The sequence below is a fragment of the Neltuma alba genome, unplaced genomic scaffold, assembly GCF_004799145.2.
Source record: "Neltuma alba isolate B1F8T4 unplaced genomic scaffold, ASM479914v2 tig00011214_pilon, whole genome shotgun sequence".
Classification (NCBI taxonomy): domain Eukaryota; kingdom Viridiplantae; phylum Streptophyta; class Magnoliopsida; order Fabales; family Fabaceae; genus Neltuma; species Neltuma alba.
The window spans coordinates 17,997-35,372 of record NW_021635938.1 but is presented as its reverse complement, the minus strand read 5'-3'; the positions used below and the strand labels follow the sequence as shown (position 1 = coordinate 35,372).

At 32.2% G+C, this 17,376-nt stretch overlaps 3 protein-coding genes across 3 annotated transcripts; 2 read left to right on the top strand and 1 right to left on the bottom strand.

Annotated features, from left to right (window-relative positions):
* Positions 1 to 1,395: 1,395 nt before the first annotated feature.
* Positions 1,396 to 4,990, top strand: LOC114762386 (ras-related protein Rab11D). The gene is made up of 2 exons (XM_028951859.1): positions 1,396 to 1,902; positions 4,255 to 4,990. Exons 1-2 carry the CDS (start codon positions 1,682 to 1,684, stop codon positions 4,688 to 4,690), a joined length of 657 nt encoding a protein of 218 aa, XP_028807692.1. The 5' UTR covers positions 1,396 to 1,681; the 3' UTR covers positions 4,691 to 4,990.
* Positions 4,991 to 5,761: 771 nt separating this feature from the next.
* LOC114762377 (probable WRKY transcription factor 69) lies at positions 5,762 to 8,217 on the bottom strand. The gene is made up of 3 exons (XM_028951847.1): positions 7,839 to 8,217; positions 7,563 to 7,706; positions 5,762 to 6,568 (listed from the first exon to the last, which is right to left on the bottom strand). The coding sequence occupies exons 1-3, from the start codon at positions 7,949 to 7,951 to the stop codon at positions 6,028 to 6,030; spliced, it is 798 nt and encodes a 265-aa protein (XP_028807680.1). The 5' UTR covers positions 7,952 to 8,217; the 3' UTR covers positions 5,762 to 6,027.
* A 5,329-nt stretch (positions 8,218 to 13,546) lies between these two features.
* On the top strand, positions 13,547 to 14,600 carry LOC114762457 (uncharacterized). Its single transcript, XM_028951942.1, has one exon. It carries the CDS (start codon positions 13,668 to 13,670, stop codon positions 14,352 to 14,354), a length of 687 nt encoding a protein of 228 aa, XP_028807775.1. The 5' UTR covers positions 13,547 to 13,667; the 3' UTR covers positions 14,355 to 14,600.
* The last annotated feature ends 2,776 nt before the right edge of the window (positions 14,601 to 17,376 follow it).

Below are 17,376 nucleotides of genomic sequence, written 5' to 3'. Positions count from 1 at the left end.
AAAAATACAAGGAAATTAATATTAAATTTGGAGATACTATCAACAAAAAATTTAAAATTGATTTTCAATAAGTTAACTTGAAATTAATGAGTATATACAATTGTAAAAATAAATGATCATACTCAGCTGAGCATGATTTTTCTTCCGGCGTCATATGCTAAGCATGATTTTTTTAAGACTTTATGCACGACACGGAGTCTCTTGTTATTATTTTCTTTAAATGAAAGGGAAAGCAAAAGCTTACTCAGACGCTAGTGCGATAATTTGATAATGATGTCCGGGGGGAAAAAACAAAGAAAGAAAGAAAATTTGTTGCAAAATTTTCTATTAAAATAATTTTTTAATCTTAAATATAGCAGCTAGACAAAAAATGATCTTAAATATAAAATTTTAATTTGTTTTATTTTTTAAATTAATAATTTTTGTTTAAAATATTCTCATTGATTGCGTATGCTAATTAAGGAGTAGTTTTAATACACATTATTAAATAGGTAGTTTAGAAAAATCAAAACATATTTGCTACAAATAAATAATTTAATTAATTTTCTTAATATCTGCAAATTAATTGGAAAAAAATCCCACAAAAAACCTAAAAATTATTAAAATCCAATCCAGGATTATTTCGTGCACTTTAGCATGTTTTTTTGGCTACACTTGGCTCGTTATAAAAACAGATCTTTGTAAGAATTCCTAATTTAATAATTAAATAATTTTTAGGCTCTTTTTGCATAATTTTCTAATTAGTTATCTAATTTTTATATTCAATGCCTAAGTAAAATTTGTTTAAAAACACACATGCAATTTAGCAATTTTTCTTCGGTTATATTTTAATTATATATAAAATAAAAAATATTTATACGTGATTAAATATTTATTGCACATAATTAAAAATGAGTTGTCCCGTTAATTCAAATCTTTTTTGAAAAAAAAATCAGAAATAAGGATTGGTCAGCAATTTTTTTTAAAAAATAATTATCAGTTTTAAATTTGTGTATTCTTATACTATCTCTGGTTTTTAATATAAGATTTAGTTAAGTAATTTAAGTACATTAAAAAATTTGTTAAACTAGTTATTTATAATAAATAGGTGTTATTTTTCTAAATTTACTAATCATGTGTAATAATTAGAGGCTTAGAATTATTATCTGACGAAGCATTTAACATATGTAACTAGTGTAAGGATTATCTTAAAAATAAATAAATAAATATAAAAGACAAAGTGAATTAAAATTTTATATTTAGAATTAAATTAAAAATTGATTAATTTTTATATTTTTTTTGGTAACAAATTAGTTTTTATATTAACGGTTAGCGATGGTGACTGCTACAAAGCCTTGGGGTTTTTTATTTTTTGGTGGAATGCGGGTGAAGCACGTAAGAAGCATTTGGCCGCTTGGTTTCCACTACACGATTCCCAGAATCTAGCCCATCGCGCAACAGTTGTAACTTCTATTTTTCCCTGATTTTTAAACTCAAACACTCTCTTAAGCTTAACCACTTCCAAGTGCTCCGGGAAATTTTCGATGACTCAACCATCAAATCTTTCTCTTTAACGTCGAAATCCCATATTCGTATTTGGAAATCTTCCCCCACCCCTTCTTCTCTTTCTTCCCTCTGTGACAATCTCCTTTTTTGAATTTCCAATCGAAGAAGGGGAAGTAGGGCAAAAATATACGCTCCTATGGCTGGCTACAGGGCTGATGATGAGTATGATTACCTCTTCAAGCTTGTTCTGATTGGTGATTCTGGAGTGGGTAAATCCAACTTGCTCTCCAGATTCACCAGGAACGAGTTTAATTTGGAGTCCAAGTCCACTATAGGTGTTGAGTTTGCTACAAAGAGCTTGAATATTGATGGCAAGGTCATCAAGGCTCAGATTTGGGATACTGCTGGCCAAGAAAGGTCTGTTCTTCTCCTCCCACATCCCCGTCGTTTTTCCCCTCCTTTTTTTTTCCCGATTCGATGGGCTTTTGATTGACTCGTGTGTTTTCAAGTTTATGGTTATTTGACTGTAGTCAAAATTAACGATTATGAGCATGCTTCTGAGTATATGTTGATTTCCATATTTCTTTGATACTGAAAAGTGTGTTCATTTCTTTGAAGTTTGTGACTATTAAGTTGGATATGGGGGGGTTCTACGAGTCTTCCTCCTTTCCATTTCTGAATATCTTAAAGTTTCTAACGACGCGAACGCTCTTCTATTGATGACAAGACTATCTTTATGACTTAACTTGAACTTATCAAGGAGGTTGTTTCTTTGTTTGCTGGCTTATCACAGTTTTTAGCTTGGTAGATTTGATATTTGACTTTATTGAGATTATTTTATGATTGTGATTGTAAATTTTTTTATTAAAACACCCATGGTGCTTTAGTGCTGGAAAGCGTTTTTATTTCTTCAACTTTTATGAATTTTAAGTTGGATGGGATTGGTTTGTGATATAAATGACATGAATACCGCAGTATGAATAGCAGAATTATCCTTGTGATTTAACGTTAGATTATTAATAATAAGGTAATTTCTTTTTTGATGACATCTTCTCTTTAGGTTTAATTTATGACTGCTTTATCTTGAACCCGATGGGTTTGACAGACTTTTAGTTCGCTTTTCTTTGGAAAACGATTCTTACATCTGAAACGAGTGTTGATGCCTTTGGATTCTGAAGGTTACTTGTGAAATTATAGCATTTTTGGATACCCTGAAAAGTGCTTCTCAGAAGTACTTTTCTGCAAATCGAGATAAACTCCTCCATATATTTACCTTGTAGACCGTAAAACCACTTCTGAAACCATGGTTTGGTTTCCATCCAAACACCCCCTCAGTCCTCTATGCACAGTGGTGTATGGTATAATGATAACTTTATTTTGTAGTCTCTTCTCTCTTAATTTAGTCACAACTTTCAGTTTGAGCTATTAGCCTCCAGCTAATCAATAGGTTTAATCTTGTACTCCTTTGGCACCACCAATTCCAAAATATGGCTTTCCTCTTTCATTCAAAATTTTGAGCTTGGTTTTGTTCCCCATTAAACATCTGCTTTATGCCGTCAGTGTATGAGCTTTTTATCAGAAATGATAACAATAATTGCTGGTTAACTTTCCCAGTCTTCTCTTTATTTCTCCTGTTTCTGACTAAGATGTCAATGACAAGAAAGTAAAAGAAATCGTCCACAAGACATCCCTTTTCAAATTCTTTTTCCTTTGGACATCTTATGTCTTCAGTCTATAGGTATCTGTGCCTCAACCGTATTGCCTGCAGAAGTGGGAATCATTTGAAGATTTTTGGATTTCTCATAGATCTTTTCATGAGTCCTGACTTTTGAGCTAATGGATTGCTAGGAGATTCTTGATCTGAGATCCAGCTGTATTATGGATGTGATCTGATGGGTTCAAGGGCTTTTTAAGGATCATTCATCATTCTATGATGGCTCCCTTTTCACTTGCTGCTTGTCCTTAATTTTGATGCCGAACTATGATAAGAAATCAATTAATTGATGTTGAGGACCCAAAAAATGTCTTACTTTGTGCATAGCTAGTTTTATACATTCTAATGATGCAGTTGAGTAATGTTTGGATGGGCTTTTCTTACATAAACTTTTTGTTTTTTCAATGAGAAGCTTGGAAAGTTATTCTAAGCTTACCGGTGCTTTTGGTATAGTGCTGTAAACAACTTTGTTTGGCTCTGTGGGCAAAATATAATTTTTCTCTGATTATATATTTGCACTAGTTAATCCATTTTATACTAATGAGTGTATGTATTGGTTGATTAGTAGAACAGTGAATTAGTGCTGCAAAACTAGGCAAAGTGTGGCCATGCCTTTTCTTCCATGCTTGGGGTGGGTATGGCCTGCGCGCAAGGGAATACTTTTCAGATATGTGGAATAGACTGTAGTTTTGGAAGAAGTGGATTCTGTGTTTGGAGCTAAAACGAGATCTGAAGCTTGAATTTTCTGAGTGTGGGAAATGTGCAAGGGACTTGTTGGTCTGCGACTTTCTCTTATAAGGGGTTCTTTATTCTAACAGTCAACATTAATCTCTCAATGAGTTTCGTTGGTGGAAGCGCACCTAGCGTGCTCAGTTTGCTCTGGAAGAGTGAAATCAAATATTTATTTATTTCTCTGGGGTCATGGGACATGCCAGTTTGATATAGCGTTGTTTCCTTTTCCCCCTAAAGTATTTCATGAAAAGCTTCGGGAGTTTGTTTCAACAAATATCAGTTTATGATGAAATCTGACTTGGTACTATCTGTTCTTATAATAGGTATCGTGCCATCACTAGTGCATACTACCGAGGAGCTGTTGGCGCCTTGCTTGTGTATGATGTAACACGTAGTGCAACATTTGAGAATGTTGCAAGGTGGTTGAAGGAGTTGAGGGACCACACTGACCCCAGCATCGTAGTGATGCTTATAGGAAACAAATCCGACCTTAGACATCTCGTTACAGTCTCAACAGAAGATGGAAAATCCTTTGCAGAGAGGGAGTCACTCTACTTCATGGAGACTTCTGCTCTGGAATCAACCAATGTTGATAATGCATTCACTGAGGTTCTCACTCAGATATACCACATTGTGAGCAAGAGGGCGGTCGAGGCCGGGGACCACGGAGGCCCCTCGTCGATCCCATCGAAAGGACAGACGATAAATGTCAAAGATGATTCTTCAGTTTTCAAGAGATTCGGATGCTGCTCAAACTAGGTGGTGTCCCCCGTGACAGGTGATTTTCATAGCCTGTGATCTTGTAAATGCTTACTTGGGAATTGTGATTATATTTGGCAGAATAAGACTGGTGTTTGATATTGATAGTTTGGACGATGTATTACATGGAAAATCCTAGGATTTAAGTTTCTTAAAACAGTCTTTTTAAGAAGACATGTTTGAAGCGAATGTCTGCTCTGGATTTTATCAGGAATCAAAACAACTGCTTGCCTTGCCAGAATTGTGATTTTTCCATCAATCACTATGCTCATAGTAGCAGTTTGATTCTCTGTTTTCTGACATCCTCTATGCGATTGAAATCAGTGTCTTCAGTTGGTAACGGTATTGATCCTAATTATGATGACACAATTCCCTTATGGCACAAAATTAAGTTTTTTACATCGCGGGGGCATAATTTTGTGTTGTACAAAATAAATATATGTAAGAGCAGTTTTGTAATCATGCCACCATTCAAGACACATTTGTTGAGATTGTACATTTGTTATATATTGGCATTTTAAATGCTAATATAAATGTTGATAATTATTCTAATAATTGGTCTAAATATTACTTTCGTATTTCATTTTATAAAAATAAAGTGGTGATGCGATAGAAGAGACCACTTCTGTGTCAATCGTTCTTATGAACACAGCCCACTAAAAACTTCTATACATATTTGACCTCTACATATTGAATACACACATATTGTTTTTTAATCGTCGGATTTTATTATAATTTACTGATATATGTTGGGTTTTGACATTTGACGTCATTATCTCACTAAATTTAGTTATACTCCTATATGTCTTTTGGTTAAGGGATGGTGTTAACAAATATTTTATTTTGTAAATTAATGGTTAACTATGTGTATGAAATGAAGTTTAATTCAATATGATTTTTCAAATAAATCAAATAACATAGTAAAAAAATACGAGAGAAGTAAATGTAAAGGATGTTAGATATCATTCATTTATTTTATTTTTTTTGGGGCCAGCTCAAGCATAATTCATTTCACAACTTACATTTTAAAAATAATTTCTCAGTATTAATAAAATGTAAAACTAAACTAAGACATGCTAACACATGATTATGTGAAACTCATTACAATAATTTACATATCACATGAAAAGATGTAATAAAAAATAATATTAATCAAATGTACAAGAACAAGAAACATAGAGAGAAGAGCCTGGGATTGTAAAAATATTATTTTATTTAAAGAATTTTTATTACTATCTTTTTTCCCCCATTTTCTATCGCGCACGACTTTCAGGTGGCGAATAGTGTATTCCCATTAGCTAAGCAGAACGGAAGAAAAAGATTCCGCCCTATTACTGTTATCCTGTGATCCTACCGCACTGGATCGCGCTCGATCTCGGAATATTTCTTCTCCGGAAAACAACCGAACATTCCGGCAACTCGCCGAGATCCGCGAACAGCGACTCGTCTTCATCCTCCCTCATCGTCATCAACGCCATATCCTCCAACTCTCCGCCGAAGATCGGGCTTTCCAGCACTCTCGTCGTGGATGCCATGTCATCGAACCATCCGAATTGGCCATGGTGGTCGCCGAGCAGAACAGCCGAGTCGCCGTCGAGTTCTAGATCGGGATGGCTCGCGAACACCGTGAGATTCTCCTCCGGTTCGACTTTAGAGTCCGATTCGGTCGGTACGCCGTCGTTAGCGTCAGCAACAGCGGCCGAGGAGGAGGATGAAGGGGAGGTGGCGGTGGCGGTGGCGGAGTGAAGCTTGCCGGCCGGGATGGAGTGGTTGTGGTCGTGAGCGTAGGTGACGATGATCTTGGTGGGGTCCACACGGCTTCTCTCTACTTGTTTCCGGGCGGGACAACCCTTCGAACTGCTACATCGGTAATATCCCCTGTAATTAAATAATAAATTAAAATAATCGGAAAATATATTATAAAATAAGTACATGGATTAGGATCACGATCCAAAAGAAGACAAAAACCCTTGGGTATTTGTATGTGTCTTAATTTAACCTATTTTTTTGTGGGGGAAAAAAACCTCTCTGAAGCGCGTGTTCCCAATCGCGGTCACCCACCACCTTGTTAGCATCACGGTCAGTTTATATTAGTGTTGGTTCAACATTTTCATGTTAATAAATTAATTTTTCAAGTACATACATATAATCTTCAATTTTATTTTTAATTTTAGTTTTCATGATAAAATTGGAGCTAATCATCGTTAATAATTTAAACCCTCATTTTTTTTGGTAGTTGAAAACCTACCCATTTTTGTCTTACATCAAGACAAATTAAAGTGCAACTATATTTCCTTCCTTCACTAAAAATAACTTATCCAAACTGAAAACGTAAAAAAGTTATTACAAACTTCATAACGTTAATTCATGAGGATAAGATAAAAAAACAGAAAATTCTATTTTATGGAGGCTGCTAACTTTTTAATTAGCTAGAAATATCGTAATGTTTCACAGTTTCACCTAATTAAATGTGAATTGTAATATTATTAATTAATTATGAAAAAGACTGTAAAAGAATCTCAATAGAGCAGGTGTAATGTATTAAGAGAAATAGAGAGCGAAAAATGTCGGATGTAATTTAATTAAAATTGAGAAGAATTAAAGAAGCTAGGATAATTTTACTCTATGCGTGAGAGCGACGCGGTCCAGATCTCGCGTGTGTTATCATCACACATGGAAAAATACTACAAGCGCATTTTAGCACAGCCGCCTTCGATTTGGTAATTTCTCCGCCGGCGGCCTCAGCTGGTTTCAGAAGCCACCTTAATTCTCAGGACTTCCGGTTTCCAATTATGACATTGCTTAATTCCATAATTTAGCTTCTTAATGACAGGATTAAGGCCGTTTAAGAGCATTAGTGTGAATGATTTACCTGGGATACGGAGACCCCTTGATAGGCTTCTGGCCGTACTTTCTCCAAGCCCAAGAATCGGACGGTGGATACGTCTCGACTTTGCTCTTGGATCCCTCCACGTCACCGATCGGTACTACCACCACCTTCTTCTTTATCCCCTTCCTACGCACACAGCACATAACGGTAAATTAGTTTTATGTATACACACACCTGCCTAAATCCTAACTAACAAAACGGAAAGAAGAAGAAGAAGGAAGAAAACCAGGAAATTAAATTCATTAAAACATATCTGACCTTTTCTTGGGAGACGGAGCTGCAGTATTGATGTCATCACCGGAGGAGGGAGAGTCCGGTCCCATCTCCGGCAGAGGTTCAGATTCTTCCGGTGGATCGAATCTACGGGCCATGATGGAAGAGTTTAAGGGTTTTTGAGTGAATCTAAGTGTTGATCGATGGACAGTGTTTGTTAGGGTATGTATGGGTGGGAATTGATCAGAGGGTGGTGGAAGGTAGAGGGAAAATGGGTTGGTGGGGTGGCCGGAGAAGGAAGAGTGAGAGAGGAGAGGAAGAGGAGGAGGAAGAAAGAGGAGGAGGGAAGGGTTGGGGAATGATAAGAGCCGCCATATATGATGACAGATAGGCAAAAGGGGAGAGGAAGAGCAGCGTAGTTTAGTGTGGACGTGCGAGGCAATACCTAATAAATAAACAAATAAGGATGATGAGGGGGCATTCATATGGTAGAGCTGGGTTCATCATAAACTAATGTTTTCAGTTCATTCATTGGTTGGTATTAATTTCTATGATTACTCTGAATAATATAGCAAGAGCTAGGACTAAAAACATATCATACCTAACTTTTCATATTCTTAAGATTCATCTCGAATCATTCATTCATATACACAAGATACAAAGACATTCGCACACAACGTCTTGTCAAATTTGATTGTTTAGTTATCTGCTGCTTCTTATTTCCCCCCCCCCCCCCCCAGTTTATTATTTGCTTTTTTATTGTCACAGCTCACATACTTATTGTCCCTGGCAAGAATTCAAACTCACAATCTTACGTTTAGAAAAATTTGAAGGGAGATCTTTAGTGTCAGCATCATTTGGTTTGCAAGACCTTGATAATTTGTTAATTACTACCCTTATCATTAATATAAAAACTAGTTGGGAATTGAGTTTGGTTCTAAATATAAGATCTTTATTTTATTTTTCAAATTCATAATTGTTTCTCCAAAATATATCTATTGATTATAAAGTGCTCCTACAGGGATAATTTTAATCTATATGATTAAATATGTTAGTTTGAAAAAAATCAACGCATACTTGTTATAAATAACTAACTTAACTAATTTGAATAATTTTCTTAATATCTCTAAATTAGTTATTCAACTCTTATATTAAGGGCATAGATAGTATTTGTTTATAACGCATGTAAGTTTATAGGTTAAAGTCTGTATTTTTTTGTTACAAACACATTAAAATCTATACGTAATAAAAAAAAGCATTGTATATTAATCTAATCAACTCTTAAAAATGAGAAATGATTTGATTATCTTTAATTTCCATGAAATAAACCATGTCAATATCTCTGCTCAATCTTATATGTGACAGTGTGCGGGCGAGATAAATCTCTGTATTTGTGTGTGTGTGTGTGTCTAATACATCTTTGAAAAGCCATATAGAAGCAATATAATTTAATGTGTGTGTGTATATATTTAGGGAAAGATCCATGCAATGCACGAGAACCACTGTTTGGTTTAAAATGAGATTATGTTTTAATTGTTAAAATATTTTCTCTAAAAGGAATTAGTATATTGACAGAAGAATCAAGAGTAGGTTGGTTGGCTCAATTGATTTGGTTTAAAAATGTACGTGATGTAAAACCATGCATAGAGTCAAAAACAATGACGAATTAGCCGCTCAAAACCGACCTCAAAATATTTTTTAAAAAAATATTGTCCAACTTAATCTGATATATATTGAATTTATTATTATTTGTTTAATGCATATATATTTACATATTCAAATTTCTATGTGTGAGGAATTGTAATGTATGCTACAAATTAAAAATAAAATAAAATAAAATGCATAATCTAACCACGCTCTTAAAAATGAGAAGTAACTTGATTAACTTTTCATGGAATAATGAACCATGTCTATATCTGTTCTCATCCTTATAATTTGTGTGTGTGTGTGTGTGTGTGTGTGTGTGTGTGAGATAAATCTATGAAAGACTGCACGATTAGGATTCATATATAAATTTAATTTAATTTAATGTACGAATTAAGCTTTGTGCAATGTATATGCAATGTGTAAGTACAATGCATCACAGTCTAGTTTTAGGATTATGTCTAGATAGATAAGATTCCTTGTTTAATATTTGACCTTACTTTAAACATGATTCGTGAATAATTAAAAAAATAAAATTGGTGTTCAGAGAACTGAATCAAAATTACTAATTGGACTGGGAATTATTTGCAACATGCCTAATTTAGAGAAAGTTTGGCGGCTAACAAATTAGTGACAAATTGGTCAAAACAATCTCAAATCGATCAAAACTGATCAAATTGGTATATTCATGTTTTGAGCTGTGATATATTCATGCATATCTATGTCTGATAAGTATTGAGAGATGAAGGAAAATTAACAAATAGGTAAGATATATGCATGCAGGTAATAAACTTTAAAATAAGAAATTATAAACTAAATATATATATGTTGGATGAAAGCTATAGAGTATATTGTTGGATAGAGCCATTTTATACAATATATATCACTGTTTTTTTGTTATTAATTTTTTTATTTAAAATATATTAATTTCATAACACATCTGATGACCACACACTAACCCAAGAACTGGTGGCCTCTTTTGACACTTGCTAGAATAGATTTGGTTTTTCAAAAAATAAATTAAGATAATAAAGATTTCACGACTGTATAATTATTTATCATCATGTTATTTATTTCTGTGCAGTTGTTCAAAAATTTCAGAGTTTTCTTGTTAAAAATGACAACAGCTTAAAAATACCCCCTCATCGAATAATAAAAAAACATGGAGAATAAAATAACAGCTTTTTCCTGTTTATGTTTTTATATAATATAATATAATTTCTATTAAATATATGAAAATTTTTATACGATTTTAACGAAAATATATACATACTACCAATAAATGAAAAAAAAATCTTCATATTTTAAAAATATATTTGAAAAATTAATACCTTTTTTTCGCGCAAAAACACAAGATGAAAACATATATATAGACACAGAAATGTTTATTTGGTTATAATTAAAATTCACGACTCATAATAATTTTAAGGTTTCATAATGGGACAAGAACCTAAACCATTGATTAACGAATCAAATTAATTCACAAAACTATTGGCCTTAGAAATTATCAATTTATCTTAAGCTAATGAGATAAGGATGACATATACACGCAATGTGTACTCATTTCATAATCATATAAAATGCTTCATGCTTTCATCAAAACCAACAAAGATAATATTATTAAAAAGATGTCTAATCTTTTCAATCTCATTTAAGAAAATATTTAACCCTTATCATAAGACACATAATTAAGGAAGTATATATTTATTAAAGTTTTCTAACATCGTTCCTTTTAATGTTTGTGACTCATGTTTTTTTAATTTCTTTGGCTTTTTTTCTTTATTAAAGCATTGATTTTAATATGAATAAAGTTAATAGATTTTCATTGTCGGACAAAATTAATGAGTTAACAAATTTTTTTTTAATCCTGATTAAAATGAAAGGCCAGAAATACCTTATAATAAAAAGAGTTGCAGAGGGAGTAATGATTATTTCATAATCTCAAATTAATAATTATAAATTTCCTTGCTCCGATTCCTTCGCTATTGGTATAAACTATAATTAATCAAGTAAACAGTCCAAATCTTATCTTGTTTTTGCCAACTGGTTACTCATTTATTTTATTAATATATATTGTATATATCAAAATATTATTATTTTTATTTTATTCACTGGGTTATGATAATGAATGAACAATTAATATTTCAAATGAAATGTCTGACAGGAATATATTATTATATGATTTTAATTTGGAACCCTGTGCTTGCGATTAAAATAGTGATTTGATTAAGCAAGTTAGCATTTGTTCTTTTGTTTGAAGAAGGGTTGGGTGGGATATTAAATATCCAAACTTTTTAAATTAATGGGTTTTCGAATTCACCTAATTCTGTTTGGATCTTGAAGCAGACCTATGAAAGGGAAGTGAGAAATTACAAAGAAATTTAAATTCAGAAATATATTTAAGGAAAAATTTCAACAAAAAAAAAACTTTTAAGTTTCAAAGTTCCAAATGGGTCAATATAAATTTAGTCCTTCAAATTTACTGTTATTTTAGTTTTAGTCCTTCAAGTTTCAAACTATAGTTTTTTATCTTTCAAGTTTTTTTTAATTTAAAACATTGATCCTTATAATCCAATAAAAATTGAGACTATTTTGCTTTTTGAAAGATTAAAACTTATAATTTGAAACTTGAAGAATTAAAACCAAAATGAGAACAAACTTAATGGATCAAAGTTTGTATTAACCCATTCCTAATCAATCTTATTTACTACACTTTAATAATAATTAACAATATTTAAAAAGTAAATAACCACACATTTTTATAGTTATTCTTGATCTGATATTTTGAAATTTTGAAGATATTTTTTGGGGAATTTTCCCAATATTTAATCGATACCACCATTTTGTATTTTTCTGTACATTATTCTTCTCGATACTTACGTAGCAATTGGCTAATGATGTCATCAAAAGCATTGAGAAATATTTTTTTTAATTCTTTTTTTACATTTTATATTTTTTGACAAAACGTATTTTATGGATATTTTTTATAACTCAATATTGACGTGATTATTTTTTCCCAGAAGAATTTTTTAATTTTTACAACTTCATGAAATCTCTAGTTTACTTCTTTTCCTATAAAAATTTATAATTGATCGTCATAAAAATAATTTTAAATTATAGAGTATGAACTAAATCAATATTTGAATCAAAGTGTAAACTAAAATATATTTTTTGACAAAAATAATTTCAGCGTAACATAATTGTATTATATATCTAATTAAAAGAATTTGTAACTATGTCTAATCCTTGAAAAAATCTAAGTAAATTATGAAACTTTAAAGACAGTCAAAGTTCTATAGATGATTATATTGGAATTTTTTATATGAAGGTACCAAGAAATTACTAATATTGATAACAAAGTAGTATTAAAATATATTATGTTTGGCATAAAGCTTGGAGACTAAGGAAACATCAATCAAACTACGTTAAAAATGTCAAAAAAATCATAGAGAAGGGCTAAGAATACACACACTGATGTCAGATTGAAATTGAGTCAACAATTAATAAAAAGTTACCTTAATTGCTTTAATATTAATGTATAATAATTAACCTGTATTTTCATCAAAAATTGAGAATCTTCTCAATTCTCAATTCAAAGCAGAACAACACTTAAGTGCCGTTTGATTAACGTTAAAAAAAAAAATCATTTTTTATTGTATGAGGTAAACATATAATTAAGAAGAGTTTTGTCTTATAAAACACAAAAAGAATTATTTTAACAGATCCATGTACTAGCAACAAGAGTAAATGTATGCTAATTCAGAGTAGCAATTATACAATATGAAACTAAGAAATTATTTTAATAATAGTTAAGAGATGTTTGTTTGATTTATTAAAGAGCAATAATTCATGTGTGTGTAATATTTCACGGATAATATATATATATATATACACACACACACACAAGGTTTGAAAAATAAAGTGTCAAAGGAATCTCTTAAGAAGCAGCCTATGTTGAAACAGTATTGAATATCACATGAGGTGGGGGACAAGATAAATTAAGTAGTTTATTCTTGTAACCCTGATCAATAATCTAAAGCATAAAATATTCAATAAGTAAAATTATTAATAAAATCAAATAATGAGAAAGTGGACCTTTTGATTATAACATTTAAAATGAAATTATGATCACAAACTGTGACATAATGACTCATTTTTATATTACACCGAATATCTTTACTTAGACGGAACAAACGAGCTAGCAAGTAAAATGAGAGCAGAACTGAAAACATGGAATCAGGGGCAATTACGACATTTTCATCTGGCACAATACGGCATACGCTAAGCTTAAAATCTAATGAAACTTGCTTTATCATCATCTCCGAGCTCCAGAAACCTCGTCATATCTGCATATCAATGGCGGCAGCAGAACAAATTCTGGAACTATTCGATTCGTATTGGTTCAAGACCGCAGTTCTGAGCAAGAAATCCCCTTTATCTTCATCGTCTCCAGCTTCAACCCAAAACACTTTTCCTCAACCACGACGACGAGGAGTAGCTATTAGGTCCTTCACTGATCACCAAGCCACGGTGGCCGCCTCCACCACCACCGCCGCTACAAAGAGTAGTTCTCTCTGGGAAGAAGGAGGTAACAGAAAAAGGGTCAGGGATCAATCGGGTCACAACGTTCGACCCAGAATAGAGCTTGAGATTAGGGAGCTGAAAGGGTTTATGGATCTAGGGTTTGTGTTCTCCGAGGAAGACAAGGGTTGTTCGAGGTTGGTGTCTCTGATTCCTGGGCTGCAGAAAATGGGAAGAAGGAGCAAAGAAGAAGAAGAAGAAGAAGAAGGAAGCGTCAAGCAAAGGAAAATGATTAATCCATGGAGTTGGAGTACTGGTGAGACTGACATGAAACAAAGTCTTAGATTTTGGGCTCACTCAGTTGCTTCCCTCTCATTTCAGCGTCAACATAATTAAGTTTGTTTCCTAATCTAATTAAAAGTACCCCTTTTCATGTTCATACATACAAAGTAAAGTTTGCTTTGTGTTTCTTAAAGAAGAGGACACAAGTAATCAGGAAGCAAACCTGATCTCTTGTTACATGATAATATGAACAATGAGCTTTTTCTCTTTTTAATTTTTATCATGTATCCTAGCATGTTGTTTGCAAGAATATTAGAGACTAAATTTGTGTCGATGATGATATCTAGAATCATTACTGTATCATATGAAATTTATAAATATATATATATATATAAAAGAACCTAAATATAGCAATTGGTAATTTTTTTTCAATAAGTTATATAATTCCTGTATTTAAAATGGGATGCTTCATCATGTGGGTTTGTCTTGACTCTTGATTTGATGGACTTCCGGCAGAGAATCTGAGATTTGTTTATTCCAAATAGTAACGAAAGGCACTCTTTTCCTGCTTTATTTTTGTCTTCTCTTTTGTCAATAATTGAACAGTTAAGTAAACATTAGATGCGTTTATGATGTATGCAATTAATTAATTAACACTTCCATTCTTTTCATTATCAATATCAATTAATGTCAATCCTAAAAAGAAGTTTTAATTACATTATTTTCATGGTATTTTGTTGCTTATTAAATCGATTTACTTCTTCGAATTGATTTCAACAGTTTCTTAAAACATAATTTTTTAAAACTTTTTATTTAAAATCTTAAAATTTAAAACTTTGGATGAGGATGAATCCAAACATTTTGAATTAATCCTAAAGAATTTCTGAAACTTTAATGGTCATTCAGATATTTATAGCTTTTATTTATTTTCACAATTGGAAGTATTAAAAGAAATTTTAACAGAAAAATATTAATTTGTGATATTTTTTATTTTTTCTGGTATATTAATCTATCGATTTCTATAAACTTTAAACTATAAATAGATGCTTTTAAATTTCAAATAAGCTAGGGAAAATTAGGAAATTTATTGTAATCATTCATACAGCTGACATGATAGTTAAAAAAACATGAGATTATTGCATATGATAAAAATTTTAAATAAATTTCACACAAAATATATATTTTATTCTTAATTCTTAATAAATATGCGGTCATGAGTGGGGGGTCCCACTTGGACTCTTAAAAATAAATTAAAGAACAATTAGGAAAAAGTTGATAACACACACGCAGCCCTTTGTGCTCATCCCCACATTGATTTCTCCGTTCACTACAAATCAGTTGCCCCAATACTTACCTTTTAATGTTGGGAAAATGACAATAAAATACCACTTGAATTCTAAAAAGACAAATAAGGGACCTGAATAAACAAAATGATAAATAAGGCACTGGGTACCAATCTGGAATTCATATTTTCGGCCAAAAGACCAAAATGCCCTGATGAATGCGGGAAGACCGAAAGCTGAAAGTGAGAGAAAGGAGAGAGGAAGACCGACGCAGTGAGAGAAAGGAGAGAGGAAGACCAACGCTGATGAAATGCGGGAAGAAGGAAAGAAGAATGTTGGAAATGCTATTATCTTACTCCTTCGCATCACCATTCTATAGATATTGTTGATTTTGGTTGTGGGAAAGAGGATTTGTAGTGAGAGAGGGAGTGAACCGAAGCGAAAATCAGCAAGCAATTACATAACGTAACTGCTGTCATATGCCTGCTGGTTTTTGGTAAATCCCATTACGTGAATGGTAAATTTCACTATACATGTAGTTAATTATGAATTTTACAAAATACATATTGTGATTTACAACTTTTGTAGTGAAAGTGACTACTTTGTTAATGAGTTTTGCAACCTGTTTTCAGGAGATAAACAACTTGTTTGTAAAAACTAATAAAATTTCACGCTAAATTTGACAAAAAGTATAGTGGGATTTACAACTTCCGTAGTAAAAATGACCACTTATTCAATGGGTTTTGTAACTTGTTTTCAGGGGATGGGCAGCTTGTTTCTAAAAACTAATAAAATTTCCTACTAAATTTGACAAAACACATAGTGAGATTTACAACTTTCGTAGTGAAAATTACCACTTCTTAAATGAGTTTTGCAACCTCTTTTCAAGGAATTGGCAACTTGTTTCTAAAAACCAATAAAATTCCATGTTGAATTTTACAAAACATAGAGTGATATTTACAACTTTTGTAGTGAAAATTACCACTTCTTAAATGAGTTTTGCAACCTCTTTTCAGGGGATGAGCAACTTGTTTCTAAAAACCAATAAAATTCCATGCTGAATTTTACAAAACACATAGTGATATTTACAACTTTTGTAGTGAAAATTACCACTTCTTAAATGAGTTTTGCAACCTCTTTTCAGGGGATGAGCAACTTGTTTCTAAAAATCAATAAAATTTGACGCTGAATTTTACAAAACACACAGTGATATTTACAACTTTTATAGTGAAAATGACCACTTCTTAAATGAGTTTTGCAACCTCTTTTTAGGGGATGAGCAACTTGTTTCTAAAAATCAATAAAATTTGACGCTGAATTTTACAAAACACACAGTGATATTTACAACTTTTATAGTGAAAATGACCACTTCTTAAATGGTTTTTGCAACTAGTTCAACGTGACTACAAAAGTTGTCACTTTTATTAGTTTTTACAAACAAGTTATTTATCTCTTGAAAACAGGTTGCAAAACCCATTAACAAAGTAGTCACTTTCACTACAAAAGTTGTAAATCACAATATGTATTTTGTAAAATTCATAATTAACTACATGTATAGTGAAATTTACCATTCACGTAATGAGATTTACCAAAAACCAGCAGGCATATGACAGCAGTTACGTTACGTAATTGCTTGCTGATTTCCGCTTCGGTTCACTCCCTCTCTCACTACAAATTCTCTTTCCCACAACCAAAACCCACCAAATCAACAATCTTTACAGAATGGTGATGGGAAGGATTTAGTTTCATCAACTGGAGGGGGTTCGGTTTCGTGGAGTGGAGGGATTGGTTTCATCGAGTAGAGGGATTCGGTTTCACTGAGGGGAGGGATTAGTTTCACCGAGTAGATGGAT